Source organism: Grammomys surdaster, unplaced genomic scaffold (assembly GCF_004785775.1).
Source record: "Grammomys surdaster isolate TR1022 unplaced genomic scaffold, NIH_TR_1.0 279, whole genome shotgun sequence".
NCBI classification, from domain to species: Eukaryota; Metazoa; Chordata; class Mammalia; order Rodentia; family Muridae; genus Grammomys; species Grammomys surdaster.
The window spans coordinates 10399410-10426900 of NW_021604720.1; the positions used below are offsets into that span (position 1 = coordinate 10399410).

The following is a 27491-nucleotide window of genomic DNA, read 5'->3' on the forward strand; positions in this document are numbered from 1 at the left end:
TGTCATTTCTTCTTCCCTGTTATCCACTCTCCTCCCTCCCCTCTCCACAGCTATCTCCACAGCTAGTCCCTGCCCCCATTTTTTCTCTTCATAGCACCTGTGTCCTGCTATCCTCAAATTACACACACACACACACACACACACACACACACACACACACACACATTATGATGGTTAATTTTGACTGTCAGCTTGTCAAGATTTAGAAGATAAACTTCTGCGCATTTCTATGAAGATGTTTCCAGAAGGTTTAACTGAATAGGGAAGGCCCACCCTTTATATTGTCAGACTGACCCATGGTCCAGCATTCATCACTCTCGGCTTCTCAACTATGGGTACAATATCCATAGTGTGCTGCCATTGGTCCTACAGCCACAGCTACTGTCATTGCCAAGCCAAAATAGATTGTACCCTCAAACTATGAGCCACGATCCTGCCTGCCTGCCTGCCTGCCTGCCTGCCTGCCTGCCTGCCTTAAATAATCAGGTATATAAGAAGCTGTTTCCAGCTGTAGTCACTGAGGGCAAAGCTCTAGGACTCATTTTGATACCTGTTGTCTGGCCTTCCTCTGCCCTGCCTGAGCCCCGCCCCCTCCCTTCCTCTGCCCTGCCTGAGCCCTGCCCCCTCCCTTCCTCCACCAGTGTGGTGCTCCCCGCTTCTGTGGAGTTAGCTTCTTAGCATAGGCAGGGATATAAATGAGCACCAGAGTGCATCTTGGCACTTCCCTCACATCTATCTATTCAGGTCTCCTTCCTGCTGTGCTGGGATTTTTTTTTTTTTTAAGCCATACCCACAACTCTATCTACATTAAACGTGATTCTGTATAAGCCATTTCTTTCTGACTGCAAGCACCAGGCTAGTAGCTCCAGAGCTGCTTTCTTCAAAGCAAAAGTAGAAATTACCTGTAGTTATCCTTCCCCGCAAAATGACAGAAAGTGGCTACATGTATGGGATAATATTAACAGGTTTTTTTTTCTCTTGAAGGTTTTTTATTTATTTATTTTTATTATTTTTAGTTACATGTATGTGTCTACATGGAGGTTTGTGCTCATGAGTGTAGTGCCCTTGGAGACCAGAAGAGGGCATCAGATCCCCTGGATCTGGAAACCAAACTCTGGGTGTGTAACAGCCTCCTCACTCTTTCACACCCTTAACCACTGAGCCGTGTCTCTGGCCCACAGATTTGTCTTAAGTGCTGCTTTTACATACAACAAAACCAGAAGCCATGGCAATCAATACCAGGACTATAAAAAGAAAAGGGAGTTTGGACATGGGAAAAAAAAAGAAGTCTAAGGCAGCTAATCACTTTAATAACTGCCCTGGGGGTCATGCATACGAGAGTGAAGCTATCCCAAATTAGCAGTTAGATAAATCGTGAAAATTATAGTACACTGCGCCTTAAATTTCCTTTTCAATACACAGTTGGGCTTGGGATTGAATCAGTGTGATTGTGGCTCTGTGTTCTTTGACCGGTGCTCTCTTGCAGCTGTGCATGTGTGACCCGCACAAAGATGCCACACTGAGACAGCTCCTTCTGTGTCCTCGTCCCCACAGTGCGAATCTGTCCAAGGCTGCCTGGGGAGCGCTGGAGAAGAACGGCACCCAGCTGATGATTCGCTCCTACGAGCTCGGGGTCCTTTTCCTCCCGTCAGCATTTGTGAGTAACACTGTACCTGCCCTCTCAGTCATACAAGCTATGAATGGGACTCTGTTCTCCTCCTCTAGTCACAGTGTGGGCCAGCATGCTCTGGGGTAAAGTCAGGATTCTAATCCAAAACCTATGCTTTTAATCTGGCTAGCTGTTGAAGGTGAGGCTAATAACCATATTAAATAAATACTGTGAGGCACGATGGGAAGACTCATGCAGTGGGAAAGGACACATTTTGAAAGGAGTAGCCCAGCCAAGTGCAGGACTCTGAGGAGTAGAGGAGGAGGAGGAGGAGGAGGAGGAGGAGGAGGAGGAGGAGGAGGAGGAGGAGGAGGAGGAGGGAAAGATGGGGAGGGTTTAGAGTGCAGGGATAGAGTACAGGGAGCGTTGGAAGAGGCACCACAGCTGAAGCAGAGCTGGCAGTAGCTAAGCTGGGGAGCACAGAGTTCAGGCTTTAGCTGAGGACGCATGTGATACGAGCACCCAGAAATGCACCACGTTGGACGTGCTCTCACAAGATGTACATCAGCTCCTCCTCGGCAGCTTTGAAGTGGCTAACAGCTTCCATGGCTAAACACCAGATGAAGTGTCTGCTGTGCCTGTGGGGACCAGGTGGCCTGAGCCATATGCTTCACTACACACAGAGTCATACTTCCAGAGACTCATTTCCCTGGGGTGCAGATGCCCACCCTATACCTTCTTCAGACTCTCTGGGCACACTCTTAACCAGGGAATATAGCCAGGGTTGCCTACACAGGGAGATAGCCAGTGCCCCCTCCGTTTCCCTTGTTACTGCTTGCTGTGGTTGTAGGATAGGTCCATTGTGAGCTGCTTGGGATGAAGTAGGTTAGCTAAGGGGTACCATGAGCTGGGCTGTAGATCGAAGTCAGCCCATGAAGCAGTAGGGGACTTGAAGTCTCACAGCACCTTCTTTTGTAGCGCTCTCGCGCTCTCTCGCTCTCTCTCTCTCTCTCTCTCTCTCTCTCTCTCTCTCTCTCTCTCATCTTCCCATGCATTGGGAGCAGCTTGCTCAACCTCTCTCTCCTCCACTTGCCAGTTTCCCCCTCTCCTCCTCTGCCCCAGGTTTCAGGATGGAACTGCTGTCCTGCAGCTTCAGCTCCTTCTCGTCCACACTGTGTAAACATGTTTGCTGCTCACAGCTGGATTTCAGCGTCCCAGCCCCACAAGTAGATGGGGACTTGAAGGACAAGGGCGTGATGGCTAGCATAGGATCTGGCCGGAGGCCTCTGCATTCTGCCCCTGCATTCTGCCCGCTCTATCTGATCTTTCAGTTCTGTCACAATTCTGGGAAATGGCGAATTCATGATTCTAGACTACAGTGCTCAGATATTTGCTGTGATTGTGGGAACTGGGTTAAAAACTAGGTTAAAAACTGTCTTCCAGTGCTGACTCAAATGATGGAGTACGTTGAGTGTCTTTCTTCTTTGGCTTTTGCTGTTGGCATTTCTAAAGTCTGTTCTAAGCTGATCCCTACGCAAGGGAATATTCATAAGATAGAACTGTACCGTCGCTCTGTGCTCCAGGCCCCCATCAGTACGGGTAGTCTTTTCCTGTGTATCAGAGGAAGGCCATAGAGAAAAATGGGAATGATGCCCAAATTGACGTAATTAAGAACAAGGCAAGGCGCATATAACAACTTGAAGTAAAAGAGAGATTGCATTAGTTATTAAGACTATCTAGAAACTGAAGGAGGGGCCGTCTGAAGACCATTCCACCTGAGTATCCATCCCATGTGCAGTCACCAAAGGTAGATGCTGATGTGGAAGTCAGGAAGTGCATGCTGATAAGAGCCTGTTATGGATGTCTCCTCAGAGGTCTGCAAGAGTCTGACATATTCAGAGGCAGATGCTCACAACTAGCCATTGAACTGATCATGGGTTCCCAATGGAGGAGTTAGAGTGAAGACTGAAGGAGTTGAAAGGGTTTGCGGCCCCATGAGGAGAGCAACAATACCAACCAACCAGAGCTCCCAGGGTCTAAACCACCAGCCTGGGAGCACTTAGGGAGGGATCCATGGCTCCAGGTCTATATATAAGGGTGGAGGGCCCTGCTGGGCATAGGTGGGAGAAGACATCCTTGGTCTCATGAAGGCTGGACGCCCCAGTGGGTGGGAATTTGAGGGTGGGGAGATGGGAGTGGGGGTGGTAGGTAGGAGTACCTCCGCAGAGAAACAGGAGGAAGGGTGAGGGGATAGGGGGTTCCTGGGTGGGTGGGGGATGGGGTAAGGGGATAACATATGAAATGTAAATAAAACATCCAATGTATAAAAAAAAAAAAAAAGACTGTCTAGCAAACACAAAAGATGATGCCACCCCTTCTGAGCTATGCCACCCAGGTACTAGGCTGCAAGCACTGGGAGGGACCATGTTTTTCATATCCTGGCTACCGGTAAACTTTAGATTGACCTTAGCTTTCCAGACTGTCAGCAGATGTACCAGTTATAGCACCGGCCAACGAGATAGGAACAGAGTAGCGTAGCGGTTTATACATGTTGTGGTTTTGTTGTCCTTGTGGATTCTTTGACTGGAAAGCTGAGGAATGAGAGCTAAGTAGGAGGAATGGAGTAACAGGGAGAGAGAGAGGAGACACAGTGACCTGAGCTTCAGGCCACACTAATCATGTGACTGAAAGTGCTGTTCCGTGGTCTTCCCATGTGTGCGCTTCTCTAGTTCACTGTTTTTTTCTGGTGTTATGTATATCAAATAAAAGGCATTTTTGGGGGAAAAAAGCCATATTAAGAGAGGTCGCAGATCTTCAGCAGCTTCTTAGTTTGTCTCTAGAGCTGGGACAGTACGGAGCAGTGGCTTCTTCTACAAAACTGATAAGGACTAGCCAGCCATAACCCTGTCCCAGCATCTTCCCATTCAGTGGAGCTATCTGTGCCCTTCAGTGAGTCATAAACAGCTGGACAGAGTGCTAACATTAGGCCTTGTGAGGAATACACAGAAGTGTATTGTGTTCACAGGGAGCCTGTGATCCTGATCACGGTCAGACACCCCATCTGTGGACAGTAAGATACGTGTCCCCGCTGTGAGCTGAGGGCTAAACCATGAGCGTGGTATGCAGCCCGAGTAACCTGACACTAAGGGGCTACAAAGTTCTTTCATTTGCATTTTATAAAAATAAGGTTAATCCCACAAAGAGAGAATTAAAAAGGAACCAAAGGAATTATTGGTAATTCAGGCTGGAGGGTGGGGAGGAGCCAGCCCAGCTCTGGGTCCGATGTAATCCTTTTCTCTGGCTACTGCCACCAATGGGCTTCCACTCGGTGAAGACCACTCGCGTATTTCTGCTTCTTGGGCTTCTGTCTGTATTCTAGATCTGGGCTCTCCCAGTACATCCCCCTGTTGTGGGCATGTCTCTAGAGAAGGGAGGGGTACTGTGAGTTACCCCAGAGATGGATTCCCAGAGCACATCACCAAAAAGTGAGCTGGCATGGGCCTTGTTGGTCTATGGGATGAAGTGTTTGTTTTTTATATAGGAAGAGACTATAGCAGAACCTCTGTGTAATAGGAAGCTTCTGGAAAAGCAGCAGAAGTGCTATGTGTGGTATTGACTTTGAAGGAAGCCAGCAATCACCCAAGTTCTAGAATTATCACCCTTCTCTGCAAGAGAGGTATGCCACAGAACTGCTCAGTTTCCTTCTCAAAGTGCGTTGAGGTGGTCAGGGTCAGCCTCATCACTGGCAGCTCATGTCCACAGTCACACAGGCCCTCCCTATAGAGGGCCCTGGGGGAAGAATGAGGAACAAGCTGTGGTCCTCAATCTCAGGACTCCCAAGGGTACATTGAGATGCAGAGATACAAAGTGGGCAGCACATGATCAGAAGCATGGTCAGAGACATGTCCAGATATAAGTAGTCCCGGCAAGTGGGGAGCATGGGCTGTGCCGGGGACCTGGGAAAGGATTCTGGGAGGTGGCCTTCAGTGAGTTCTCAACCCAGTTTCAGGCAGAGGCTTGCAGGGAACTATAACATTATAGTCAAGGAAAAAAATGGTTTCCTGTGTGCCGGGACTGGGGTATGATGACGGAGCTAGCCTAGGAGACGAGGCTTCCAGTCTGGGGGTTGCAGGGCAGGGTTACTGGGACAGACTGGGTCCCACAGGGACCGTGGAAAGATGATCCGATCGCATTACATGTGAGAGCCTCAGAAGCTTATAAAACATAATCCTTAAATTATAGATTGTCACTTATATTATTCAGAAGGCACTTGAGGATAGGTGGCATTTGCAAATGTCATCAAAATCAGCTAAATCATTTAAAGGACACTAGCCAGACGGTCTGCTTGCTAATGAATTACTGTTACTGGTCACCCCACTTCCCTGCTTTGAAGCCTGAGATACACCCATGGCAACTCTTTCTCTCCCTATCTTTTAGCCACTGGTTCTTGTCATCCCTAACTGCTCAGTGCTGCTTGATAATGTCACCTCTGGTCATCCATCCCTGCAGCCACTGTGGCCAGGGCATGCCAGCTGTTCTGCCTCAGCCTCTACTTCCTTCCCTGAGGCTCCTTTCCTCAGGCTTCCCTCCCAGAAGCCAGCTTTGCTGCATCCTGCTGCCAGATGGCCTCTATTGACCACAAGTCTGCTAGGGCTACCCACTGGCTGCACATCTGTAACACACAATTCAGCCTCCTCTGGTCGACCTACCTTTCCCTCCAGGCAGTGACTCCTGACTACCCAAGCCACACCCCTCCCATCTCACTGCCAGAACCTCTTTAATTTTCTTAAATTTATTTTATTATTTTATATGTATGAGTGTTTCCCTGAATGTGTGTCTGCATTGAGTGCTTGCCTGGTGCCCATGGAGGCCAGAAAAGGGTGTCAGTTTCCCTGGAACTGGAATTATATACAATTGTGAGCCATCATGTAGTTACTGGGAATCAAACCAGGGTCCTCTGAGAGAGCAGTGAGTGCTCTTAACTGCGAGCATCTCTCCAGCCCGTCCTGGCACTTGCTCCTACACAGGCACATGTAGGGCCCATGGTTCTCACTGGGCCCTCCTTTAACCAGACCGAGTCCATATTAGAAAGCAGTTCCGTACTCCCAGCCTTAGCTATTGCACCTGCCCCTGCAGGTACTCTTTTCTCTGCATCCCACAGCTTTCGGGCTCCTGGGCTCCTTGCATATCCCACTTGTAAGGTGGTTGTGGATATCATTCCCTCACTCACTCCACTGTGCTGTTCTTCTGTGAGTATGTGGAGGCTCTGAGAACATGGCCATCAGCTGGTGTTGTTTCCTTTAACTTTTTGGACTTTGCAGTCTTCTCTGAGCAGCTGGCACAGAAGCAGCATGCACAGCAGTGTCTGGACACTAAGCTTAGTGTAGTGCACTGTGGGTAGTGGATACATCAGTATCACCATAGATTGTGTTGTTTGAAGCATTTGAACTGTGGATGAGCTTGCTTGAAGCAATTGTGTTGTTATGTACTCTCGCTCTCCCTCCCTCCCACCCTCCCTCCCTTCTTCTTCTCCTTCTTCTCTCTCTCTCTCTCTCTCTCTCTCTCTCTCTCTCTCTCTCTCTCACACACACACACACACACACACACACACACACTTTCCTAAGTCTGTTTGTGTCTAACTTTAACAATACAGTTATCAATACAAATTGAAATGTAATATCAATCCCTGTATATTCACTTAATAAATGTCTTAAAGATTTCTGTGTTGCTAATGATCTTCCAGAGTTCACTGACAAGAGCACAGCTTGCTGTGAAATGAGGTCAGAGGTTACATCTCTCATAGTGTCCCCTGTTTGGTGCTGGTGAGACACACTTCAATGTGTTTCATTCCATGGTTTCTGGAGACTTAGCTCATTTAGACCCATGCAGTCAGCCTGCTGGCCAGACACCTTCCAGATCCACCTTCCCCATCAGTCTCTGTGCCTCTGGTGCAGAGCCCTGTGTCCGTGCCATCCATGTTCCTGAGTCAGCAGCAGCCAGCAGTGCCACTTCTGTCCTAGACCTGTGAGGCATTGCAGACACGGCATCGTGCACGCTGCCTTGAGACCAGCGCTGCAAACAGGAATGTGTAGCATCCAATAGGCGGAGGCAGTAGCTAGAGGCTCTCTGCTTTCCCACAGCTGTGACAAGACCTGACATTCAGCAATCAGTAACCAGCCATGTAACTTAGCACCCCTAGGGCCCCAAAACTGTATTGGGTACAGAGCCAGCAGGCCTCATTTACAACAAGAATGCCATTGGCAATTTTAGAATTGATGTAGAACAGCAGTTTCCATCCCTTGGTGGTCAATGGACCCTTTCACAGGGGTTACATGTCAGATATCCTGCAGATCAGATATTTACATTATGATTCATAACAGTAGCAAACTTATTATGAAGTAGCAATGTAATGATCTTATGGCTGGCGAACTGTGTTAAAGGGTTGCAGCATCAGGAAGGTTGAGAACACTGATCTACATGCTGATAATGTGTCCCCATTGACAGAAACAGAACCATCCCCATCTCTTCTGAGCCCCAGGTTCATTTGCATCTGAAGCGATGGATTCCTACTTTTCTGTAGTCAGGGTTAAAAAGAAAAGAATCAAATTCAAAGCCTTGACTTCAATCAAGTGTACTCTCCCCCTTCTCTGTTCAGTTAAATGGTTATTTTTGTTGCTGCTGTTCTCAGTGATGGTACATACCACAAGCGGATGATGTCTTCTCAGATGATCTACGCTCAGTGTCATAGGCTCCCCTAAGACGGGTGTGGCTGAGAGAGCTAGTGAAATTCACAAGCATCACACCTGAGCCCTCCTCCTTGTCCCTTTGTACACCTCTGCCCGGCCATTGCTTGGGCTCCCAGTCTCTCAGGAGGCCACAGCTAAGTGAGTGCTCCATGGAGCATGTCTTGTAACCTTTTAAATTCCACCCATGAATCACTCCCACTGAGATAATGTGGGAGGAAACAGACTGGGAACACATTGGAAAAACACCCAAGAACCAAGAAAAGGAACTCTCTGGGGCACCAAATTGAAAGACTAAGGGACCGACCGGGCTGAAGAGATGACTCAATGGTTAAGAGCACCGACTGATCTCCCAGAGGTCCTGAGTTCAGTTCCCAGCAACCACATGATGGCTCACAACCATCTGTAATGGGATCCGATGCCCTCTTCTGGTGTGTCTGAAGACAGCTACAGTGTACTCATAGACATAAAATAAATAATTCTTTTAAAAACGAAAAGAAAGACTAAGGGACCTAGGTCTTTAGCGCCAAAATGACACATGGAGAAAGGACTTGAAGTGAGATCAGGATGGGACCCTATTTGTCATCTGGGCTAGACTGTCCTATAGTGGGGACCATCTGGTAACAAATTCATAAAGTCACATGAAAATTAAAAGCCTGGGCCTGCAAAGGGTCTAAAACAAGCCTGGTTATTTCCCGGACCTCAGAAAGGCTGCTTCTGGAGACGGGAGTGCCACAGACGGCAGGCTGAAAGCACAGGCCTGTCCACTAGGCTTTCAGCCAAGTCAGTCTTCTTGTACCCCACACTCTTGTACTGGTCCTCCTCCCCGGAAGCTTCATTTTCACAAGCATCCTAGCTACGAAAGCCCCTACTCTCTAGAGCCCTGTGGTGTGCCTACTTTGTAAGCTTTCCCCAGACCCTAGCTGTAAGCATCTGTGGGCCAGGGGTACAGGCCACCACCTTTCTGTCATTTCCTTCCTTACCAATCAGTACATCTGATAAAGAAGGCCATATTCCCTCTGGCCTCTCCTTGTTCCTACTACAGACTCAAGTGCTATCTCAGTTCCAGGGAAACCCAGCCCCTTGGGGCTCTGTGAATTCAAGGCCAACCTGATCTACATCAATAATCCAGGTAAGCCAGGACTACATGGTGAGACCCTGTCTCAAAAGACAAACAAACAAAACAAAAATCAAACAAACAAAAAACCAGTGTCTCATGGAGAGTTTTAGACTTGCAGTTGCTACACAAGCTCATGCGGCTAGCAACGTAAACCCCATCTGCGGCTGCAGACGGAGTAGACGTCTCTGTGATTGAGTCAAACTGCCGAGCTTAAATGATCCCAGCAGTGCTCCCTCCCTCCCAGCTGAGGGAGGGAGAAGCCAACAATTTGTCATGTGTGATTCATGTCCACCCTCTCACCTGGTGTTTTATAAATGCATTGTCTTAAGGACTATGCCTGGGAGGGTGCCTTTCTCTGTTTTGTAAAATGCCAAGCGATACCACTGTGAGGTATAAATAATGATAATTAGGAGACAGCTTCAAATAATTTGACACGCAGATTGAAGGGATAAGTGGTGCTTTTTTTTTTTAATACCCTAGAATTTGGATCAGAAATGGCATTCAAGAAAAAAGTATATTGGTTCTTGTCAGACATGGATGGTTCAAACGTTCTTATGTCTGAGGTCAGACATCACAAGAGGGAGGCCAGGCTTGGAACTTGTAGGGCATCAAGACTGGGTTAAGGCCATAAAGACTCTCCCATAGCTTCATGGCTGTTAAAGAAAATGATGAGTCTATGAGCTAAAGACGTGTACAGTTGCAAGACTGTCCATTTTCCTGGTTCTCTGTGGCAATATGAGGCAGACTATTTGCTTCATAGAAAGAGCATAGGACCACAAGTCCCAAAGACAGGGTGTGTGTGGACAACTGCCAGCCCAGGTTTGTTTCCTTGTCACTAAAGAGAACTCAGACTGGTGCATCCCTGTGTCCTGCGTCCTCACAAGAGCTCTGAGTTGGGTGCTACCATCGTAACTTCATTGCCAGATGAGCAAACCAAGGCCTAGAAAGGCAACTGATTTACCTAAACTCACATAGCAAAAAGTCTACAAAAATAAGAGATGTTTCCCCAGATGCAGAATGGTCAAAGGTGAGACGTTGAGAAAGGGCAAAGTGGGGGCTGTGGTGACATGGTCCAGCGCCTACTGCTAACTGGAGAATGTGTGGGTGGCAGTGTCAGCCAGCAGTGTCTTTAGCTTACCTCACCAGGCCCAAGCCTGCAGGAGTTCTTGGTCTCCAGCTTCCCTCCCCTGCCTTTTGCAGTTCTAATGCTTAGGTTTGTGTCTCTCATTACCATGACCACTTCCTGTTTCTCTTGTGAGAGTTTCTGATCACCTAGTTGAGCACTCTCCAGTCCAGTCCCTTACCCAAGCTATTCCAGCTACCTCACGATGAGATGTCTCCTTCAGAACCTCTGCATCTCCTCAGTGCCTACTGATGAAATAATCAACCTCTAACTGGATCCCTGGGGTACATTTGGGTGTCACTGATGGGTAGTCATCAAACAAGTACAAGCAACAAGGCAAGCTTTGAACGTTCTTTGCTTCAAAGCAGGGCTTGAAGGCAATAGTCAAGCCGTATCGTCAGTGTTCTGACATTTCCAGTTGATGGACATGAGCTCCCAGCAACAAGGCATCTCCCCCAACGCCTCCAGGCTGACTCATGCCTGAGTCCCTAATAACCAGATAACATACCTGGCTTAATGGAGGCAGAGCACAGATGTCCAGCTCTCTTCTTATTTAGAGACGTGCTAACAGTCCCCAGGGTCAACATCCCCCACTCGCATACCAGTGCGCTCAGCTCCGTGAAATGTGCCTCCTCTAAGCTTTTCCTTGAACGTACTGCTCTCCTCTGATGTTCTTCCCTGCCATTGCTGGTTGTCAAAATTATACCCACGTTTTCAAAACCGCTACAGTACTATTTTTCTACAAAGCTTTTCCTCAGCCTGCCACAGACATGAATCATTCTTCCCTTTTTTATTTTATTTATTTATTTGTTTGTTTGTTTGTTTATTTATCTGTCTAGCATTTCTGCCGGACCTTTGTCACATACTGCATTTCTCAACTCAATCAACATCTTTGCCTCGGCTATAACTTCATACCTGCCTGCAGGTCCATACGGTTTGGTTTTCCTGTAGTGCTAGGGATTGAACCCAGGGCATTACACATATTTGGAAAGTTCTCTACCACTGAGCTTCCTCTGCAGCCCTCCTCTGTGGTCTTTCATGTGTACAAGACACTTTGCCCTGTGTTACCGCAGCTGCTGGTGTGCAGAAGCCAAACAAACAAACCGAGCAGGCACTTCAGTCTCATGCCTGCAGCTCGGTGTTTCTGGCATACCCACTGAGCAGCAGGGCTTGTCCTAGGGACTTAAGGTTGAAACGTTGTACAGGTTGGTTTTTTTGTCAGCCTGACACAAGCTGGCATCATCTGGGAAGAGAGAACCTCAACTGAAAGAATGTCTCCACCAGATTAGCCCCTAGGCAAGTGTGTGGAGCATTTCTTGATTCATAATTGAAGGAGGGAGGGCCCAGCCCACAGTGAGGGGTGCAGCCTTTCTTAGGTTTACAGAATAATTTGAGGGAAGGAGTTAAAGAACATATTTTCTTGTCCATCGATGAAAATAGCTCTGAAGTCACTCAATATTCTTGGAGGTATCTTAAAGATAAATCATTCTTAATATCTGGCTATTTTAGAAAACAAGATTAAGTCATAGCCTCCCTCTGTGTCTGCAGGGCCTGGACACCTTCAAAGTGAAACAGAAATTCTTCTCCAGCAACTGTGAGCCGATGGCCGCCTTCCCTGTGCCCTATGACCTGCCCCCAGAGCTCTACGGGAGTAAAGGTGAGACACAAGAGAAGGGAACCGGGAGCATGCGCAGTGGTGGAAATAAGCAACCTGGGAGGCAGCCGTGGTCTCCATGTGAGCCTGGGTCCTGGAAACCACTGGAAGCTCAGACTTGCAGCGGGTCCCTGCTTCCCTGTCTGAGGCCACTCAAGGGATGCAGTTCTCTTAGAGCCCGCGCGCACTCAGTTGCCAGGAATCATAAGAGCCTTAATTTACATGAACTTCACGTATATATTGGTATTTACTGTAATAGAAACGAAACTGGAAAATGCTTGAATGTCTATATTGACTTATTAGTTTTAAAATAATAAGCCACTTTATTTTGCTTTATGGCCAGTTCCAAAAGTAAAAGACAAAATTAGTGAGGGAAGTGGTGTCATTTCATGGTTTTCAAAAGCATCTTTCTTGTGCAGCCTAAAAGGTGACTGACTGCTGAACCCTCTCATCTGCTTGCTTCCTCTGTTGTGATGTCATCCACACATAGCCCCTACTCACATCCACAAAGTGAGGATAGCACAGGGTGGCATTGTGTCACTAAGAAATAACTTTGATTTATAGACACACCCCAGGAGAGGTCACCAGGCCACACTTTGAAACTTTCTGCACTGGACTCTGACTTTCCTAGAGGCAGTGACCAAGTACATTTTCCACTAAAGAGTCCACAGGGCAGTCTACAGCAGTGATTGTTAATCCATGGGTCACAAACCTTTAGGGTCGCATATCAGATATCCTACATATCAGATATTTATATGACAATTCATAGCATTAGAATATTACAGTTATGAAGTAGCAATGAAATAAGTTTATGGTTAGGGGTCACCACAACATGAACTGGATTAAAGGGTCACAGCATAAGGAAGGTGGAGAACCACTGGTCTACAAGGTCAGACATCCTCCCTGGGGATCATCCCAGGGTGACTGTCCTCACTGGGCAGCTGTTACCACCCAGAGAATGTCAGTCTTTAAAGTGGGCTCAGGGTCACAGAGATGTGCAATCAGGAAGCACTTCTGACTTAAAATGACCTGTGTTTACTATCCAACCATAACTGACATTCTGTAGAGAACAGACACCTCCAGGAGTGGCCAAGTTAGAATATGCAGATGTGCTAAATCTGATAGAGACTGTATGTAGTGTGACGGGGAGGTTTGAATGGCGTCACTCCACTAACAGTCCCAAGTCTTCAGGTCATGACGGGCAGTCCGGTGCAGGCTCTCCTCTCACAGCTGTGCCAGCTGGCTTCTGCCAAATTCCCTCCCACAGTCACCTTGGGGCTTTCTTGATGAACCAGACCTCCTCGTCTGGTGGACCCGTTTCCTCAGATTGTGTTGATACGTGCTGCCAGTGTGCCATCCTAAAGGCCACAGGTGGCACTGCCCCTCCCTAGCTGTTGACACAGTTATGAGCTTTCAGAGTTTGAATATCATACATATTCATTGTAACAGCAGGGTTGCAATAGCTTTCAACTGGAATTTCACCAAAGGTGAAATTTTACCTTAGCCTCTGCCAAAATAAAATTGTAAAAAGGAGGCCATGTTTTAAAATAACTTGTTTATGTGCCATCTGTCCTGCTTAGTAAGTAGCCTTGGGCAGTTTGTTGAGTTTTATGCCTGTGTCAGTTTGCAAATAGGGGATAGTAGTCCCTCCTGTAGGCTGTTGAGAGCGTTAACAGAGATGAAGTCTATCAGGTGGCTACCACAGTGCCTAGCTCAGCTAACAGTTGGTAAACATTGGCTGGATTTATCATCGCTACTCTTCTTACAAGGTCTAGTACAGTCCCCTGTACACTGGGCGATGAATTGGTGTGAACCCCTCTCCCTGTCCTTACTGAGCACTGGCTTTTGAGTCTGTAGCTTCTGTAGCTCAGTCCCCTCACCTCTGGCTTTGTGCTTTCCTTTCTTTCTCTGTTTGTCATGTTTCTCCTCTTTTAAGTCAAGTTCTAGAGGAGAATGACCTGGGATGGTTGCTTTGGGCCCCGCCTCCTGGGGTCTGAGCCTGAGTCTTGCCCTCCATAGCCATGGCTGGATTCCATCCCCGTGCCTTCCTCCTCTTCTCCAGAGGAGGAGGAAAACAAGAATGGAGAGATCACAAGCCCTAAGACGTCTTGAAGTCCCTTCCCTCTAGTAGGAAAAGCATTTGCAACAGCTCAGAATTTTGCAGTGGGCAAGTGTTATCCTAGACTGTAGGAAGGTAGATTTTCTATTTGACCAGCCGACAGGGTGCTTTATTAGGGTGTTTTGTTGAATTCCTGTTTCTTAGGCATTTTCTTTGAAAGATACATAGAAAAGAAATTGGAACATTGTGCTTTATCACTGTTATTTGGTCGTCTGCATTCCTTCAGCAGTGTGCAGAATAATGCTAGTAATTTAGATATTACTTTCCAAATACCCAATGTTCTATAAAGGTCTGTGGCCCATACAGACGTGTTTTATTAAGGCAAAGGAAAACAAGTGGTTAAGGCCATTTCAAAAGCACTTCATTTTTAAAAGTGATTTTTGAATTGTGGCAACACATGTGGCAACACACACAAGGTCTCATTCCATATTTTTCTTTTAAATCAGAGGTCCATACCAAAAGCTTAACATAGGAATATCCCACTGTGAAAGCTCAGCCAGATGTTATCTTGGAACAAAGAAAATGGTCAGATAAAGTGACAGAAGTTAAGGTCATTTCCTGGGGTGCTTTGCTTTGAGCCATAGTTGACAGTTCTCTACAGATTCACAATATTGAGAGCCTTGTGTGCAGGCACAGTCCTTAAATTCTCTGGGTGATGCAGATAGGTATGAGTTCCCCCCATCATCAAGTTTAGGTTACGCTTTTGAAAAGACAGATCCATTTTAAGAATAGGAATGGTGAGTTGGGTGTGGTATCACATGCCTTTAATCTTAGTACGTGGGCGGCAAAGGCAGGCAGATGTCTGTGAGTTCGAAGTCAGCCTGGTCTACGAAGCAAGTCTAGGACAGCCAGGGCTGTTACACAGAGAAACCCTGTCTCGAAAAACCGAAAAGTCAATATTGTAATAATACTTGGAATGGTGTTTATCTTTTTATTCCTTCCTTCCTGCGCTAGGTTAGAATCCAGGGACAGCACGTGTTGGATGGGCGCTGTGCTACTGAGCCACACACCCAGTTCTATGGGCTTTTAGATTTTCATACATGTGTGTATTTTATATTGAACATATTCTCCTGTACCTCCCCCCTCCTCAGCCTCCCCTCCCCCGTTAGTCCCCTGTGTCCCTACGCTGCTTTACTTCTCTCTCCCTGCCATGTATACATGAATAACTTTATGGGAGTATATAAAAATCAAGGAGCCAAATGAAAGAAAGCATATTCGTCTTTCTGAAAGTAGCTTGATTCTCTTGATAGGAGTCCCTCCATCCTCTTGCATCACCTTGCCTGAAGTCAGCATAACTGCATTCTTGTTTGTGACTGTTTTCTATTATACATACATACATACATACATACATACATACATACATACATACATGTGACACTCTCTCATTCCTTGGTGTTAGAGCCCAGGTTGGCTCCATAACTGAGCCACTGTGAGCACTGCTTCAGTGTCGTGGTGTGTGAGTGTCCGTGTGTGTGTGTTGCCTTGGTGTCCTTTGGGGAAATCACCCAGGAGTAGTGTAGCTGGGCCATATGGTAGATCTGGTTTTAGATTTGAGACACCTCTGTGCTGATGTCTACACTATCTGGACTAGCTTACATTCTCACAGCAGTGTAGACTAACAAACCCTGGCAAGGACGTGTGTAAAGGAGCCCATCGTGTCTTTGGGAACAAGATCACCAGCCCCTTAAATGAACATGGTGGTTCACGTTCTCCGATTGACAACCTGGAGTTGGAAGAGAAGGTGAAACAGGTCCTATACTGATTCCAAGGGCATCTCTCCATTTTTATTTTTTTAGCAGATATTCTTTGTATTCTATATTAAAAGAGTAAACTACAGTAAGGTTAGAGGAAAATCTGTCATACTTTGACCTAAGAAGTGTTGAAACCAGGGATGTGGCTCGGCGTTAGAGCGAGTGCATGGACTCTGGGACTAGATCCTTGGCACTGGGAGGAGCGAAGCTAAGAAAGAAGAAGATAAGTAAGCCCAGTGGTGAGGGTAAGCACATCTGGAATTCACACAGTAGGTAAGCACGCAGAGGTCAACTCTGATAGTAGCTTGTTCTGTTTTGTTTAGAATTTCATACGTAATACATACGTTTACATCATTCCCACCCTCTACCTTCCCTCAGTCTCTTCCTGTGCCCCTCCAAAGCCTCTAAATTCATTAAACACACACACCCTACTGAGTCTAGTTAGTGTTGCCTGGATATACATTACATTTAAGGAGAACCACTTAGGATTAAGAAACCTCTCAGCGGGCTTGTCCCTAGAAAAACCTGATTCTGCCTCCCTCCCTTCCTCTCTCCCTTCCTCCCTCCCTCCCTCCCTTGCTTCCTCCCTCCCTCCCTCCCTCCCTCCCTCCCTCCCTCCTCCCTCCCTCCCTCATTAGCCATTACCTACATTGTTTTGGAGGTCTCTTGGACCCCGTGACCAACAACCCAAAAGACAGTGTTTTCGTTAGACAGTCTGTGGCTCCTGGAAGGAATATTATCTGTCACCCTATGTCAGGTAACTCCATTTAAACTCTGTGTGTGTGTGTGCGTGGCAGTACGTGTGTGTTATATATAAACTGTATGTTAGAAACACATGTACACACTCGTGTGTAATCTTAAGTAGGCTTATAAATAAGTCCCTGTAGTTTTGTCACACACCCTTGGAGCTGTCCCTCTTCCCTCCTCCCCTCCCCATGTTGCCCTCTCTTCTCTATTACAGTGATGTCACCCTCCAGTTGCACTTCCCCTCCACAGCATCTGTGCTCTACTGTCCTTCTCTATTTAAAAAATTATACAAGGTCATCCATGTATAATATTTTGCAAGAAGCACACAAGAATCCCCTTGGGCCTCTCCCCGAGTTTACTGAGTCACTACTGTGTTCCATTTGCATCCTTCCTCGCACATTTTCCCAAGCTGTTTGAAATTTGAAGACGTACTCTTTCCCCTATAAATAAAAGCATTTTCTTCCCTAAGTCAGTGTCACTGTCAGGGCAGCAGTTTGTATGGAATCTGTGCTTTTCCTGTGCGGAATACGTTCACACTTCTTACAGCGAACAAGAGAACCTGGATCATTCATGTGTGTCACTCATTTATCCCACCTCTAGCCTCCATCCATGCGGGGTGGGTCCATAGACGTGTGCATCCTGACAGGCTAGTGACTTTGTAATCCACAAGAAGCATCCAATGCTGGGTTTGCCCACTGTTTGCTCTTCATGAGGTCCAGGCAGTAGCACGCTTGCCAAGAGAACCACCAGAGTATATTGTGTTCATCCTGGTGTTTCCTGTCAGGAGGCACCTGATACCGACCGGTCCTTTCACAGCTCTTCACTTTGCATGATCTAATTGGTGTCTACCAAGCTATATGTAATCTCTCATAGGCAGGATATATATGTACATGTTAAGTGGCTGGGAAAGGCTAATACACTACAGGTGTAAAGACTCAGTAGAAGAGGTCCTGGCAGCTGAGATACCAAGTTCAGACTGAGCACATAGACTCAGATATATCACATATATCCTGTAGAATCACATAGAAGCAGACAGAGTACATCCTCTAAGCCATTTCAGAGCCACTGATCCCAAATGGTGTAGCTGTCGTTGGTTAGCTTAGAATAGTTCCTTGTGTTCAGATAATATCGGAGTAAGTTCAGCTTAGACCAGTCACAACTGTCACTAAATTATAAAGTCAAAACTGATAAAGAACTTATTTTTCTGAGGGAGATGGGAAGTTGATTCAGTTGTCCTTTCCCAAAAAATAAAATTAAAATTAAAAAAGAGTACGTACTAAAAGTGATATGTTTTATTTTTAAAGACCTATTTTTCCAAAAGGAAAAATCGTGAGAAATGGGGAATGTTTTAATGAGGCATCTAGAAAAAAAAATTAGAATGAATTTTTTTTCTTTTAAATTACTATGTAGTGCTGGCTGGCCTGGAACTGGTTATGTAGACCAGGCTGACCTGGAACTCACTAACTTTTGCCTGTCTCCAAGATTAAAGGCATGGATCACAATGCCCAGCTTTTTAGACTTTTGGTCTCCTCCTTTAATGAAATCTGCATTTGTTTCATAGCATAACCAGAAGGCAGGAAGTAAACTACCAGCTCAGCTTCTGAAGAGTGTGTGGTGAGGAATCTTAAGGAAATTATTGTTGAAATAACCATGGAATTGATCCAGGTCCCTTGAAATAAATACCTGGTTTTCAGTGAAGTGAGTTGTTCTTCCTCCCACCAGACAGCATTCTGCTCCAGTGTAGACACTCCCAGATCAGTGGTTCCTCAGGAGGAAGCAGTGAGGGTGGCTCACTTGACAGTGATGCTGCCCTTATACGCCTTTGCATTTCTGCTGAGTTTGCCAAAGCGGAGGACCATGTTTTAGAACTTCCCTTAGATTTCAAGTTGGATTGTCTTTATTCACCTGGTTTCCTAGGTTGGCTGAAGTAGATGTCACTGAAACACACCTGAGTTTTTCTCTTTACCCACCTGTCCCACACACACACAACCCAGGCTGCTTCTGCTGGGGAACTCTTGACCTGAGAAAGAGTCCTTTAAAGTGAGTCCTTACGTGTCCCTGCACAGTGAGGAGTGGGAAATGGGAGGTGTACATGTGAGCTTTGGCCCTGGCAGTAACAGTTCTAGGCCCTTCACCCTGGGCCAGTCCTTAAAGGGTCAAAGAAAAGAGCCAGTCGCCTGGCAGACAGAGGGATTGTGTGGCTTATCCGGACTTGTGTGATTGTTATAAACTCTGTCAGAACTTTCACAGCACACAGGACCCTGATAATCCTCACCCCTGAGGTGAAGATGATGATGATTCATTCCCACAGCACCCTGCACTGCTTGAGTACCTCTAGTATGCTAGGAGCTGAGGCAGGCTTGCGACATGAATTACTTCACTGTGTTTTCATACCCCCCCCCCCAACAGGACTGCTACAGTGCAAATCCCACTTTCCAATAAGGAGCCTGGGACACTCGGGCTACCTTGGTCAAGGCTGCACAGGCAGACTGGTTCCACCTTCCATACTTACCATGAACATGGATGCCCACTCCAGAGAGAGTTAAGTTTGGAGTTAGCAGAGAGGTCCCTAAGCAGCCAAAGGGAAATGAAGTAGAAACACAAAGGTATTGAACCTGCAGACTGTTATCCCTAGCCTTCCAGCTGCATTACACCTTAGCATGGGCTTCCTTGTTCGTCACCTCCAAAGCTGCCTTCTTGTTTATCTTCCTGGTCTTTCCTCTGCCTACAAGCAGTCTTCCATCCCTAACTGCAGACCTGGACATGCCCTTTGCTGTCCACTATATTCCTGGGGGGCTGGGGAGCAAGGATAATACTTCATTTTCTTTACCTTGGATCCTAACCTCTTACTGGGTTGAGATCAGCTTTAGAACTTGATCCAAATGTGTGTTGTTTGACCCAGCCCAGACCCAGTGAGACAAGCTGTCTGCTCAAGAGGAAAGATCTTACTCTAACAGGCTGTCCAGGGAGGCTCTTACCAACCTGCTAGGAAACCAACCACAGACACAGTAACGGCTACACATGGCCACCTGCTTTTCTGCCTTCCACTTTGGAATGTAAGTTCCCTCAATGAGGCTGGCAAATCTGGCTCACCTCCTTTCTGTCTGCAGTACCTAGCAAATTCCCTGGCATCTAGCCTGCACACCGTAGCTATTCTGGATGCATGTGTGAGTAGATTATAAGGTAGGCTCTCTTTTGAGAGGCCGTTAGAGGATTAAGGGGATCAGGCACAAAGGTACAGTAGTGGCACAGCCACCCTCTTCTCCCTGTGGCTGCAGACTTGTCAGCCATCCTGGGAAATGATCCACCCAAGAGTGCTGGCACTCTGCCCCTCTATAAAGCAGAGCTTCAGAAATCCTTTGCCTGGTCCCTGTTGCCTGAGGGTGAGGGACAGGAATAAATGCAGTACTATAAATGAGGTTACTGGTTGGTTAGTAAGTCTGCCTCACGCCAGGCATCGCTGTGAAGTGCGCATGACAAGAATCAGTGTGTCCTCTGCCTGGAATGAAGCGGGGCAGTGTCACCCACAGAGCGACATGGGAAAAGATAGGTGTATAACGGATCCAGGTACAGGAGACGGTGCCTCTAAAGGACGAGAATGGCACTTATAGAGGGCAGGAAGTCAGGTCCAAGGCCATTAGTCCCCAGGCTCTCCATCTTTTTAGAAAACAGGCCCTGGGGTTACCAGGCTCCAACAAAGTTGGTGAGTCAACAAAAAAGAGTTTGTTCCATGCTTTCAAGGCCAGACGAGGCAAGGATGTTAAGATAACTTGTAGCCGTCTTTGTACCTCCTTCAGATCCTTCTGTGAGTGGCTGTGGGCATGACTGCTCTGAGGTTACTCAACACAAACGGGCTGCCATCACTTCTTTAGAGATGGGGGGAAAGGTTCCCAAAGTCAAATTTGTAGGGCTGGGTCAGTCCTGGCCGTCCTTAAGACCGAGGAAACCTGTTTATAGTAAGCACTGTGGCCTTAGAAGTCCATCTTCTGTAAAACTTGTGGAGGCAATGATGGGCACTTCCTTTTAACCCGGGATCATCCCATCCTCCCCATCTCACGGTTCTTTTGAAATGGTTCCGCTCTACCCACAGCAGTGTGTTGTGAGAGTGACTTGACACACTGGGAGGTAAGTGAGTTATTGGTGCTTTAAGCAATGGCTACGCAAGTATGGCGACTGCAGTTTGAGTCCCCAGAAGCCATATAAGGTGGGCATGGTGGCACTTGTCATTCCAGTGATCAGAAGGTGGTGGGATTGCCACAGTAAGCTGACCAGTCAGACTAGCTGTATTGGGGAGCTCTAGGTTCAATTGAGGGCCCTGCTTCAATAAATAAGGTGGAGAATGACTGGAAGATTTCTAATGTCACCTCAGGCCAATGTGAGAGAAGGGGAACATGCTAATTAGTGAACATCCTCACTGTGCTAGGAGCCTTCACAGGCCTTCTTGCCAGAGGACAGGCCCAGGCCTGTTGCTTCTGTGACATTAGCGTTTAGCCATTTATAGAGATCTTCCTGTCATGTCGATCACTGACCTTTAAAACAACAATATAACAAAAACATCCTAGGACTATGACCCAAGACTTCTTGGTTGTGTGTGAGCAGCTGAGAGCAGAAACATGCCAGTTGCTGCCAGGCTTTCGTCAGCTTCCTAAGAGAAGAGAAAGGCTGGGGTGGCTCGATAGGGAAAGTGCTGTGCAAGTGTGGGGACCTGAGTTCAGATCCCAGCACCCACGCAAAGAGGAACTGTGGTGGCGTGTACCCATAACCCCTGACCTCTGCACACAACATGCACAGGAAAGAGTACACTCATGCACATGAGGCAGATCATGTGTCGGGTGCTATGTCTTACATGCTACATGGCTTCATATGGCTTTCTCCTGGCCTGTTCCCCATGCTCATCTAACCCTCAGTTCTAATATGAACCTTAAGCTGTTGTCTGCAGACGGTATCATGGGGGTTGGAAGGACTGATTCAGAAAATATTCTTCACAACTTGGAGAGCAAAGCACCAAGTAGTTTGATCCCAGTCAGCGAATAGACACATTCTGTGATAAAATGTGACGTGCTGTGCTTCCTCCCCAGATCGGCCATGGATTTGGAACATTCCTTATGTCAAAGCACCTGACACACACGGCAACATGTGGGTGCCCTCCTGAGATGAAGTGCTGTGCCATTTGAGTGGGACACATTGGATCCCCTTGTTTGTACTGAAAATTCACCTCTCAAAGTCTTGCACCCATACAAGACTCCTCACGAAAGTCGATCTGGGCTGTGTCTGATGGTCGTTGTCAACATTCTTATTAAAGAAGAGGTGGTATTTTTGTAATTCACTTTTATATGTCCTTAAAGTCAAGCTATTAAATTTCACAGTATTTAAAAATGTGTACAGTCCTGGAATGAAATAACCAGTTCCCAGCAAGCATGCAAAAAAGCAAGCACAGTAGTAGTGTGCCTGTGACCCAGGAGGGCAATGGGATCCCTGGGCTTCACTGGCTAGCCAGCCTGGCCCAAGTGGTGAGTCAAGGTTTAGTCATGGTGCCAGCTTTACAGATCTGCTTGACTTTGTGTTGGGCGTTTCCACTGTCCATGCCCGGATGTGCCCTTCCTTCACCTGCTCAGAGAGAGCAGGACCATTTGTTCTCTCCACCCTCAGTTTTCAATCTTCCTGGATCCCAGGAACCAACCTACTATGGAAAGAGGCTACAGACCTCAATGCTGGCAGCAGAAAGCAACATAGTGGTGGTGCCAGCCCTAAGCCAAGTACCTCAGATCCTTATGCATTGGTCCTCCAACTGCAAGACTAAAACAGTGGCAGTACTATTGCAGGGAGTCCCCACCAGCACCTGGACAGAACCAGGGCTCAGGCCACAAGTGTGTCAGGCATACACAGGCTGAGAAAGGTGTGAGGCTGCTTGGCCTGTCCTGCAGCTAATCATCATGGTGAACCTCAAGTTCATGACTTGCTTTGTGTGCTTGTTCTAGGTTGGTTCTCTCGTCACACTCCTCTAGACCAGCAGGGCCCTGACGGCTCACTTGATAGAGGTTCTATAGAGTGGCCTTGGAGAAAGCAATGACAGTAACATTAGAGACTATCTGCACCCAAGAGTTGTGCTCCAGGCATCCGCAAACCTGTGCCCCTCTCAGGAGCATGGGCCCTGCAAAGAACAGGTCTGAGCCAGGACCACATGCTTTCTAGACACAGCTGCTAATACACAAAGGAAGTGATGCCCCAAGAATAACTCATGGGCGCCTTTACCTATATGGGCCCATCTTCTGACCTTGTCCTCTTCCTTCTCCTCTTCCTCTTTTCTCTTTCTCCTTTCTTCCTTTCTTCCTTCCTTCTTCCTTCCTCCTCTTCTTCCCTCTTATTCCTCCTATTTTTCTTCTTCCTTCTTCCTCCCCCTCTTCTCCTTCTTTCTTCCTCTTCTCCTTCCTGTCTCCTCCTTCTTCCTCCCCCTTCCTTCTTCCTCCTCCTCCACTTCTTTCTTCCTCTTCTTCCTTATTCTTTCTTTTTCCTCATGGAAATAGCTGATTTATTTAAAGTGCTAGAGATTTATGCCATAGGTCATGTTGCTAGTATTTCTGAGGAAGTTGTACTTCATTATTCATAGGTTCCTCCTCAGCTTCTCAAGCTGAAGCAGCCCCTCTGCCTGTAGCGCGGTGACCCCTTCTGTCCTTTGTTTCCCGCCTCCTCTCTCTTTGAGGTCTCTCAGTAGCACTATAGAGTGACTTTCTTTATCTGCTGAGGCCTTGGCACCATGTGAAACGGCCTCCTTCTGCTTCTCTGTCACTGCCGACAGACTTGAGTGTCCCACACGTGAGCACAAAGAACCATGGTTGGGGAGGCTGTGTTTGTTCACGTGACAGAAACAGTCCGTGGTTCCTGAGGTTCCCTCTGTATCCTGTGCTCAAGTCCCTGTTCTAGAGATGAGGAACTGATACTTCAGGGGCTGTCCACATGACGTCATGGACCAGACTCAGTTTTGCTGCCACGGAAGCTCACACACTCTGCACCACACCATGCCCCACAGAGCAAGCTCAGTTGTCCTATTTTGCAGTAGATGTTAGATGGTTTCCCTGAATAGAAATTTTTAAAACGTATGACTTTCAAGAGAATATAGTTTATGTATAAGACTTGGTATGTTTAGAGTAAGGATCTTGGATCAATTTTGTCATGTCTTTTTCGTTTACAAAAAGCTGACTGTCTAGGCTAACTTGTAAGTATTCTTGCTGATTATGAAGCCATTTCTGAATGATCGAGCTGGTTTCTTTTAAGTTTTATTTATGTGTCTCTAAGTATATGTAACAGGTGTGCGGGTATCTTGGGAGGTCAGAGGGGTGGTTGGAGCCCTTGGAGGTGGAGTTACAGGAGGCTGTGCACTGCCTGACATGGCCTCTGGGAACTGAACCCCTGTCCTCTACAGGAGCAGCTGCGCTCCTAATCCCTGCAGCATTTCCTTTGATGTTTTTTAGTTTAGGGAAAGCATTTGACTTTCATTACCAGAGAATTACAGCTAGAATCCCATCCTTAAGAATACAAGAAAGAGCCGGGCCGTGGTGGTGCACGCCTTTAATCCCAGCACTTGGGAGGCAGAGACAGGCGGATTTCTGAGTTCGAGGCCAGCCTGGTCTACATAGTGAGTTCCAGGACAGCCAGGGCTACACAGAGAAACCCTGTCTCGGAAAAAAAAAAAAAAGAATACAAGAAAGAACTTGAGAACACATGCCTTTGACTGAAGAACACCTCGAAATGGAGGTTTGCATAGGTGTTCTTTACCTACATTTATAGGACACCGGTTATATTTGTGGATTAAGACAATACTGTAACCTACCTTTTTTTTTTTTTTGTCTTTTAAATAAGTCTTTCTTTTGACTCAAGAAGCTGTACTTAACTGCCATCTCTTTTTATATTCCTGTCAACTCTGATTTAGATGCATTGCTCATATAGGGTCCACACACAAGCCACTTGCTCCTGGGAAATGCCTATAGTGATCCAACATGGAGCAGGTAGTCATCACTGAGCCCAGTGTGCCCACTGGTCCCTGAGCTCTATCTGTCGCCTGTGTTTCATCTAGTCTTCTAATGACCCTGTCAAAGAGGCCCTCTGACTCTCATTTGTAAGCAGAAAACTAAGCAGATTTTCATTCAAACATCACATCGCTGGGATTTGAACCCAGACGGTGTTATTCCCATTCCCTGTCCTGTGACCAGGCAGTGACTGTGGCAGGTGTTCTGGCCAGGGACAGGCTTTGTATACACCAGATGTAACTACAGATACAAGGCCGTGTGCTCCCATCCACTGTAATAACAAATTATGGTTGGCATATCAGAAGCAACTAGAAGCACATAAACCCAAACACTAAATGCCACATTAGTATGCAGGCCTGAGTCACTGACTAACTGAAGCCAGGCTAGCTTCCTGCCGAGTAGGATCCTTTCTAGTGGAGTGTAGAGGGCTGACAAATCGACACTGTTGAGTTTATTCTGTTATATTCTCTGACTGAAACCTGCTGTTTCTATTGACTACAGCAAAGTACAGTGTAGCAAAAATTAGACCACATGCCAGATACTGGAGAGAGCAAGAGGCAGCCCGCCCAGGAAATTAGGTCCTGAGATACTTACTAACAAACAGTGACATGCAAATGAAGGGGAAAGCTTTCGAAGTCTCGGTGTAATCTGGATCCTGTGTTTTACAGTGTGCAAAGTAGTCCATTCTCCAAGCAGAACCCAGCTGATTCACGAACACAGCCCTTCCCTTTTAAGACAGTGAGAAGCTCCATTGAAACCAGTACGACAAAACACGAGTTGCAGAGGACAGTATAGCTACATTTTCAAAGAGCTCTCTTGCTATTAAGTGGGAGGTATTTGGGCCAAACTCTTATTTCTTTTTTTCTTTTCCCTTTGGTTTTTCGAGACAGGGTTTCTCTGTGTAGCCCTGGCTGTCTTGAAACTCACTCTGTAGACCAAGCTGGCCTCGAACTCAGAAATCCACCTGCCTCTGCCTCCCAAGTGCTGGGATTAAAGGCGTGTGCTACCACCCCCCGGCTTCAAACTCTTATTTCTAATACTCACAAGTAAGAAGATACTTGGGATGACACATATAGGAGAATTGGTAGCTGTCAGGCATTTGTTGTGGGTCCATTTGATCATAGCTGACTATGTACATATCTCTACATCGTGGCACAGGTGAGATGGATACCCTTCGGTGGGTTAGAGGGGCACGGAAGGTCCAAGGTCACACAGCTAGCTAGTGAACAGCAGCTGTGCCTCATCTCTGGCACTGGATCTGTCTTGGCCAAGCCAGCACATGTCCTTTTCTGTGCCCAAGGACACAGATGATGTCACAGTATGTGCCTTGCAAGGCTGTCTGTTCTTAGGTTCTTTAGAAATTATCCTGACAACTGAATGCTGATTGTGTTCAGATAATTGACTTTGCTATAATTTAGAAGTCTTTATAATCATTTGCCATTCTGTAACCTTTTTTCAATATTTTAATGAAAGGATGCATCAGTCAGTCAGGATGCTTCCATAGTTACAGAAATGGGGTTAATGAGTCTTGAGGGTTAAGGGAGACTTCAACTGAGATTCAGTGAGGATGTTGGGGCCAGAGGATCCACGATACAATGAAGACTGTCCAGATCTCAGCTCTGCTCCCAAGAATCTGGCCATCATCCTCACAGAAGCTCTCCCAACCTGGAGGCTGAGGTCACCCCCAAGTCCCATCTTCCTACAGCTAGCCAATCCAGAAAAAAACTATTTCCCAGACAGCTCCAGCCAGAGGTCTAGATGCCCCAGTGGGGCAGCTTGAGCCACAAGTACATTCTTTGAATTGAAAGTGTGTGTAACCCTTACTCCCCTCTCCCCTCATGGCCCTGATGGGAAGGAAGGAGCAGGAGAGATTGCCAGAGACAGATGGAAAACATGGTGGCGATTCCAAGCAAGAAGTACATGTGGGAGCAGTGTTGACCCTGCGCTGGAGGGCCTTCTCTGTGCTTGCTCCTCAAACTGTACACAGCTTGTAGGATGTGTTTTAAAATCCAAGTTTCTGGAAAAACTGCATAAATAGATGAGCTCTGTGTAACCTGAATGTACTAGAACTAATTTTTCAAACCAAGGATGACAACCCATGTGAATCATGAAATCCCTGTTAATCAAGTCAGTGGGTCACAGCCACTTTTGGATGAGATGGAGTCAAAAATACTTGTATTTAGCACAGACATCGTGGGTTAGGTTTTGTTTGCTTTTTATTTACATATCTGCTTACAGGATTCCAATGTAAAACGTACGCCGGTTCACCAACCCTGAATGGACAGTCACCCCAGTTAAGGTTTGAGAACTGAATTGATAACCTGGGAGCTTCAGGGTCCTGGAGACTCATTAGCATTGGCTGGCTCTGTCCCTCCAAGCTCTGTGACCTTAGGCAAGTCGTCCAATGCCCACATGCTCCTGTTCTCATCTGTAAAGTAGGGCTAATGGCTAGAGGCTTATAAGGACGGATGGAAAGGTACCCTGAGCAGAGTGACAAGAACTCCATCAAAGTCACAAGGGTTCTGTCTGGTCCATGGTAAGCAAGTCTGGACCAGGCAACTTCTGGAGCCTGTGGAACATAGCAACCGGCACAGAAAAAGA

General features: G+C 46.8%; 1 protein-coding gene across 5 annotated transcripts in view; it reads left to right on the top strand.

The window, feature by feature from the left end:
* The window catches only part of Tdp1 (tyrosyl-DNA phosphodiesterase 1), a 70960-nt gene extending 48716 nt beyond the window's left edge, over positions 1 to 22244 (top strand). For 2 of the 5 annotated variants that reach the window (XM_028777313.1, XM_028777312.1), the window contains 3 exons: positions 1555 to 1657; positions 12144 to 12252; positions 21945 to 22244. In XM_028777313.1, the coding sequence (XP_028633146.1) occupies positions 1555 to 1657; positions 12144 to 12252; positions 21945 to 22018 (286 nt within the window). In that variant the 3' untranslated portion in view covers positions 22019 to 22244. Of the gene's footprint in view, positions 1 to 1486; positions 1658 to 12143; positions 12253 to 21944 lie in introns of those variants that run through there. The other 3 variants (XR_003712628.1, XM_028777315.1, XM_028777314.1) reach the window with 3 other exon arrangements.
* The last annotated feature ends 5247 nt before the right edge of the window (positions 22245 to 27491 follow it).